This window comes from Paramisgurnus dabryanus, chromosome 1, assembly GCF_030506205.2.
Source record: "Paramisgurnus dabryanus chromosome 1, PD_genome_1.1, whole genome shotgun sequence".
NCBI classification, from domain to species: Eukaryota; Metazoa; Chordata; class Actinopteri; order Cypriniformes; family Cobitidae; genus Paramisgurnus; species Paramisgurnus dabryanus.
Genome location: NC_133337.1, coordinates 46,293,354 through 46,301,341, shown reverse-complemented (window position 1 = coordinate 46,301,341; position 7,988 = coordinate 46,293,354). Strand labels below are relative to the sequence as shown.

Genomic DNA, 7,988 nt, shown 5'->3' with positions numbered 1-7,988 from the left:
ATCCGCTTCTGTAGTGACATGACATGGCCAATGCAAAAATGTTGCATTTGAGGAAATGTTGCATTTTAACGGTTTTAAAATCGTAAATGTATATTTTATTTAGGTGTAATATTTACTTTTAATTTATTTACAAATAATAATTATAAATTATAATTATTATAATATAAATTATAATTATTTACAAAATATTTACTCATTTTTTTCTTTCTGGTTATAGTTACTTTTGGTATGTACCATATGTTTAGTTAAATAGATAAAAAACTTAAAAATAAAAACTTATTAAAAAGTGGATGTGGAGTAAATAAACAAGAGTACTGACTCATTCAAGTAGACTTTGAATTTAACTGTTAAACTAGTAAAAATATTTTGGTGTATTCGTATTTGTGATGTTCTCATTTTATAATCCTATTTACATTGTAAGCTTCTTTTCTAGTTTTACAGCATTTGGAACACCTATTATTCAAATAATATACACCTATAATAATTTAATTGTATATTCATTTTAATAAAAATGTTATTACTTAGAAAACAGATACCACGTTTCTAAACAACACAGCAAGAATTTAAGTGTGAGATTTCTTCTATTTTTATGTGGCTTTTATTTTGAAGTACGGAATTTCCGGTAGGCCGGCTCCGGCTCAGCCGTCGCTGTTTTTCTGTTATGGATCGATAGAAACTAGGCCTGTGAAATTACCATATTTTTTAATTTAAGAAACACCATCTCTGTCTGGACAGATAGTGGCGGGGATGCGGAATCGAAATGGGAAATCTTTTCGGGAAAAAGAAAGTAACTCGGATAACCGAGCAGGACAAAGCTGTGCTGGTAAGTTAGACACTGGCTAAACGGCTAGTCATTCTGATGTAAGTTGACAGGTTATATTCAGTTTTTTTTTTTAACTTTTAAACCAATACCTCTAATAAAAATATCCAAATTCAAACTGAATGTTATGTATACTTGCCTGGTTTGGCCAATTTAGATGATTCTTTGCTCTAAAAGGGGTGTTATTCAGATGTCATGGTGTTTACAAAACACAGTTGTCATAAAATTTTATATATTGGTAAATGATGTAGTTATTCGACTAGGTTGTTGACATGACATTGTATGTTAGTGTTGTTGTTTGCTGTTGTTTTTGTGGTTAATGTTGTCAGTTGTAATTTAAGCTTTCCTTTAATGTGTATCACGCCTGTCCAGCTCAGGAAATTTCTTTTCCATAGGAGCATGACCGTCCATATCCTTTATTTCATTTCTGTGCATTATTTTTTTGTGTGTGAACAGCAACTGAAGCAGCAGAGAGATAGACTAAAACAATATCAGAAGAAGATCACTCTACAGTTGGAGAAAGAGAGAGAGCTGGCCAAACATCTGTTGAAAGATGGAAAGAAAGAGTGAGTTTGTATGACGGGTCCATACTATAGATCACTCATGTAACCTGTAGAACCAGGATGCCTAGTTCTCATTGAATACAGAGTATTTTAATCCTTTTAATTCTGTACTTCAAAATAAAAGCCACATAGAAATAATTGTTTTTTCAAAGAAATCCTACACTTATATTTTTGGCGTTCAATTAAAGTTTATAATATATGTTTTTTGTGTTTGTTTAGTAAAGCACTCCTGCTCTTGAAAAAGAAACGCTACCAGGAACAGTTGCTGGACAAGACGGAAAACCAGATAAGCAATTTGGAGCGGATGGTAAATAAATCAATCTTACTTTAAGCATTTCAGATTTTAATGTATATCTGATGTGATAATGTTTACATGTTTTGCAATTTTGTAACACATACTTTAATGCAATTATTAAACTATTTCATGTGTCATTTTCTCTTGGTTCTGTTGCCTTTGCCCAGGCTATTTATCGGTCATTCCTAATGTAATGTTAATAACATCCAGACAACCTTTTGTTTTACAGGTACAAGATATTGAATTTGCACAAATAGAGATGAAAGTCATCGAAGGACTGAAAGTAGGCAATGATTGCCTGAAGAAAATGCATGAGGTAACAATGAGAAGGAAAACATTACTGGTTAATATTATTAGTCAGCATTCTTGTTTATATAATGGTTAGTTCCAATCGAATTATTCAATTGCTGTACTTTATTTATCGTATTTTCCAGGCTATAATTCACACTTTCTTTCATAGTTTTGCTGGTCCTGCGACTTATAGTCGGGTGCGACTTATGTGTCAATATTAATTCATACTGACTAACATGAACCAAAGAAAAACATAACCGTCTACAGCCACGAGAGGGCGCTATATGTTGCTCACTGAAACATTAACTTAAAGACAACAGAGAAAGACTTAACAAACAAAATGCCCCCCAAAATAATAATAATTTTCTAAATAAATGCGACTTAAAAATGTTTTTTCCTCTTCATGACGCATTTTTTTGACTGATGCGACTTATGCTCCGGAAAATACGGTATATAATCTCAAAATCTTGAACCAAGAACCTTGTTGCCACTGTATTTACTACACAGACTTATGGCGCTTTTCCATTGCATAGTACCCCACGGTTTAGTTTAGTTTGGGTCGGGTCAGCTTACTTTTGGGAGCTTTTCCATTGGGTGCAGTACGTAGTACCCGATACTTTTTTCGTACCACCTCGGTTGGGGTTCCAAGCGACCTGAGCTGATACCAAACGTGACGCAAAAACACTGTAGATCACTGATTGGTCTGAGAGAATAGTCACGTCATCGCTATAATGTAAATATTAGCTTTAGCTTACTGCTAGCTTGCGCTGTCTCAAGCAAACATGTTGTTATCTGTGTTCTGCTATAAGTTTCAAAACACCCTTTTAGCGATGAAAAACATCCGCAGGTTGAGAATCCGGGACACCATAACAGTTTTTTCCAGACTTGCAGTTTGTGGCGGCACATTCGCGACGTGCACGTCCGCATTATATATGCTTTAATGCAACTTGAATGAGGCTCAGCGGAGCGCCGTCGACTGACGCCACGGGTCGGGTGTTTGAACAGAAACTGTCATGTGAGACAGAGGTAGTTATAAACGCGATGTGCAAACATCTATTTGTGGTGGCCAATTTTAATTTTGTGGCAGACTGAGAAATAAATGAATGTATGGGAATGTACAACAACGCTCTCACGTGTATGATGTCACAGCAGTAGGCAGCGTAAATATAACGACACGCCTATAATCCCTCCCACTCCGAAGTGATACTAAACTCGATGGAAAAGCTAACCACGCCAAAGTGAGGTGAGCTGACCCGACCCAAACTAAACTAAACCGTGGGGTACTATGCAATGGAAAAGCGCCATTAGTCTGGATCGAATACTGCAGCCAGTAATGGCGCTTTTCCATTGCATAGTACCCCACGGTTTAGTTTAGTTTGGGTCGGGTCAGCTTACTTTTGGGAGCTTTTCCATTGGGTGCAGTACGTAGTACCCGATACTTTTTTCGTACCACCTCGGTTGGGGTTCCAAGCGACCTGAGCTGATACCAAACGTGACGCAAAAACACTGTAGATCACTGATTGGTCTGAGAGAATAGTCACGTCATCGCTATAATGTAAATATTAGCTTTAGCTTACTGCTAGCTTGCGCTGTCTCAAGCAAACATGTTGTTATCTGTGTTCTGCTATAAGTTTCAAAACACCCTTTTAGCGATGAAAAACATCCGCAGGTTGAGAATCCGGGACACCATAACAGTTTTTTCCAGACTTGCAGTTTGTGGCGGCACATTCGCGACGTGCACGTCCGCATTATATATGCTTTAATGCAACTTGAATGAGGCTCAGCGGAGCGCCGTCGACTGACGCCACGGGTCGGGTGTTTGAACAGAAACTGTCATGTGAGACAGAGGTAGTTATAAACGCGATGTGCAAACATCTATTTGTGGTGGCCAATTTTAATTTTGTGGCAGACTGAGAAATAAATGAATGTATGGGAATGTACAACAACGCTCTCACGTGTATGATGTCACAGCAGTAGGCAGCGTAAATATAACGACACGCCTATAATCCCTCCCACTCCGAAGTGATACTAAACTCGATGGAAAAGCTAACCACGCCAAAGTGAGGTGAGCTGACCCGACCCAAACTAAACTGAACCGTGGGGTACTATGCAATGGAAAAGCGCCATTAGTCTGGATCGAATACTGCAGCCAGTAAGATACTAAAGTTTTCTTCTTTTCCTTTGACCAGTTGTTTTCCATAGAGGAGGTGGAGAGGATCATGGATGAAACAAATGATGCTATTGAGTATCAGAAGGTAACTTTTACTTTAGTGATCAGCATTTAAAAGACAATTTGGATATAAGAATATCAGATTTAGGAATCGGATGATTCATCCGCATATACAATTCCACAGGATAAAAGAAAATAATGGTTGTTTGTTGTTATTTTTCTTTGCAGCAAATTGATGACATGTTAGCGGGATCTCTGACCCAGGAGGATGAGGATGCTGTTCTAGCGGAGCTGGAGGCCATTACTCAGGTGCGTGTGACCTTGAGGGTTTGACTGATATTAATGTAGCCTGACAACCCTTGTAAATGATGTTGTGTTAGAACAGGTGCATTTTGTTTGTGTTTTTAGGAAGAAGCTGACCTTGAACTTCCTGAGGTTCCTGGTGAAGAACTGCCAGAGGTTCCAGAGCAAGAACCAGGTGCGTGTTGTCATTTTTTGTATCTGTCTGACAGTTTTGTGTTAAAGAAATACTGCATTTTCGCAAATGTAGTGGGCCAAAAGGTACAGAGCACAATGTGTAGATTATAGTATCCCAGATTTCGTTTTCTTTATACGTTCTTTAATTGGACTGGCAACTTTATAATACAAAGTTAAATTGAAAACACAATTGTTCATTCATCATGTTTCAGTGCGGGAGAAGGAAAGGGTGAAGAAAAAGGCAGATCGAGAGATGCTGGCAGTGTAAATGCACATCTGTCCTCCTGCCATCTGTCACATCTTCAAGCCGCTCCACCGGAGACCTCAAGGGCTCATCCCAAACAAAGACACTGGGACGTGATACGAAGATCTCCTTCTACATCTATGGCATTTTTAAATTGTATATACAAAAGCATACTGTTTGTCTAGTTTAGTTGGAAGTTAATTCTGAAGATCATTCTTTAATAGTGCCTGGTCTTTCTAATTACCCTACACTTTTGTCTAATTTCTCAATAACATCGCAAAGGTTTGTCACGAATAAACCTGTAACTTTCTAATGCATGCATCACCTTTACGATAACAATAATCTATCAGAAATTATTCACACAATTTAGTGTCTCAAACCCAGGATCTATAATGCTATAAAATCAGGAACACAAAAACTAAGATAAGCCAAATGATAACTGACTCAGAAGTAAAACAAATACTGACTTATGGACGAATATACTCATCCTTAAGGAAAAACCAGGTGTTACATACAGGAAAATACAAGACCAATGTACATATACTTATTACACTTAAACCAGAGAGGGCATGACAAACCATCTGCAAATTTGTTTATAGCTAATAGCTATAACATGTAAATGTGCTGAAACCCTATACAGCCTCCTTTGTCTGTAATGCTCTCCAAATATTTATCTCTTTCTACACCACCTCTTATTAGGAGTGTTTAGACAGTGCAGTTTGAAATTATTACATTGTGCTTCATAAAGAGTTTTTTATGAAGCATATGTACAAAGTATATGATGTATGCAAGCAAAGCTATTGACATTGGCACCGTGAACAGTGTTTTTCTGTATTGTTTTAGTTCTGACTGACTGTTTTGGCTATTTCATATCACGACAACGATATTAACTCTTATTCTCATGCTAGATTTCTTATTACTGTACTGTGCTTTCATTCTTTAGTAAGACCATTGGCTTGTGGTCTGTCTTCCTCTTTTCATTTTGTTATTCTGCAACAATAAATTTTATTTGATCATTTTTAACCCCTTTTGCTGAGTGGATGAGCAAGTATACATACAACCACTGGGGAGCAGTGTTGCCCAACGTATTTGTGCTTTGAGTTTCAGAAAGTATCTTAATAATGCTTTGTGCTTTATTTAAGTCTGCAAAAGTAAGAGATTTTAACAAGTTCAAACATTTTATATACATATATTTATTTATTTATTTCATGTTTATTTGACAGGGACAAATGCATAAAACATTGCTTTATGTGTGTATATATATATACAGTCTTGTTCAAAATAATAGCAGTACAATGTGACTAACCAGAATAATCAAGGTTTTTTGTATATTTTTTTTATTGCTACGTGGCAAACAAGTTACCAGTAGGTTCAGTAGATTCTCAGAAAACAAATGAGACCCAGCATTCATGATATGCACGCTCTTAAGGCTGTGCAATTGGGCAATTAGTTGAATTAGTTGAAAGGGGTGTGTTCAAAAAAATAGCAGTGTGGCATTCAATCACTGAGGTCATCAATTTTGTGAAGAAACAGGTGTGAATCAGGTGGCCCCTATTTAAGAATGAAGCCAACACTTGTTGAACATGCATTTGAAAGCTGAGGAAAATGGGCCGTTCAAGACATTGTTCAGAAGAACAGCGTACTTTGATTAAAAAAAGTTTAAAAGTTGATTGGAGAGGGGAAAACCTATAAAGAGGTGTAAAAAATGATAGGCTGTTCAGCTAAAATGATCTCCAATGCCTTAAAATGGAGAGCAAAACCAGAGAGACGTGGAAGAAAACGGAAGACAACCATCAAAATGGATAGAAGAATAACCAGAATGGCAAAGGCTCAGCCAATGATCACGTCCAGGATGATCAAAGACAGTCTGGAGTTACCTGTAAGTACTGTGACAGTTAGAAGACGTCTGTGTGAAGCTAATCTATTTTCAAGAATCCCCCGCAAAGTCCCTCTGTTAAAAAAAAGGCATGTGCAGAAGAGGTTACAATTTGCCAAAGAACACATCAACTGGCCGAAAGAGAAATGGAGGAACATTTTGTGGACTGATGAGAGTAAAATTGTTCTTTTTGGGTCCAAGGGCCACAGGCAGTTTGTGAGACGACCCCCAAACTCTGAATTCAAGCCACAGTACACAGTGAAGACAGTGAAGCATGGAGGTGCAAGCATCATGATATGGGCATGTTTCTCCTACTATGGTGTTGGGCCTATTTATCGCATACCAGGGATCATGGATCAGTTTGCATATCTTAAAATACTTGAAGAGGTCATGTTGCCCTATGCTGAAGAGGAAATGCCCTTGAAATGGTTGTTTCAACAAGACAATGACCCAAAACACACTAGTTAACGGGCAAAGTCTTGGTTCCAAACCAACAAAATTAATGTTATGGAGTGGCCAGCCCAATCTCCAGACCTTAATCCAATTGAGAACTTGTGGGGTGATATCAAAAATGCTGTTTCTGAAGCAAAACCAAGAAATGTGAATGAATTGTTAAAGAATCATGGAGTGGAATAACAGCTGAGAGGTGCCACAAGTTGGTTGACTCCATGCCACACAGATGTCAAGCAGTTTTAAAAAACTGTGGTCATACAACTAAATATTAGTTTAGTGATTCACAGGATTGCTAAATCCCAGAAAAAAAATGTTTGTACAAAATAGTTTTGAGTTTGTACAGTCAAAGGTAGACACTGCTATTTTTTTGAACACACCCCTTTCAACTAATTGCCCAATTGCACAGCCTTAAGAGCGTGCATATCATGAATGCTGGGTCTTGTTTGTTTTCTGAGAATCTACTGAACCTACTGGTAACTTGTTTGCCACGTAGCAATAAAAAATATACTAAAAACCTTGATTATTCTGGTTAGTCACATTGTACTGCTATTATTTTGAACAAGACTGTATATATACATACATACATACATACATACACATACACATACATACATACATACATATATATATATATATATATATATATATACATAAACATATATATATATATATATATATATATATATATAATTTTATTCTTTTTATTCTTCCATAGCATAATCTTCTAAACTAGTGGTCTCCAACATGGTGCTATCTATCTAGGGCTATGCTATCTCTTAATAGCCTTAATTTTAATATT

The 7,988-nt window shown here is 36.9% G+C and overlaps 1 protein-coding gene across 1 annotated transcript; it reads left to right on the top strand.

Moving 5' to 3' along the window:
- Window positions 1-610: 610 nt before the first annotated feature.
- Window positions 611-5,883, top strand: chmp6b (charged multivesicular body protein 6b). Its single transcript, XM_065262649.2, has 8 exons — window positions 611-823; window positions 1,277-1,386; window positions 1,603-1,690; window positions 1,908-1,994; window positions 4,159-4,224; window positions 4,368-4,448; window positions 4,548-4,617; window positions 4,829-5,883. Exons 1-8 carry the CDS (start codon window positions 761-763, stop codon window positions 4,882-4,884), a joined length of 621 nt encoding a protein of 206 aa, XP_065118721.2. The 5' UTR covers window positions 611-760; the 3' UTR covers window positions 4,885-5,883.
- Window positions 5,884-7,988: the final 2,105 nt, after the last annotated feature.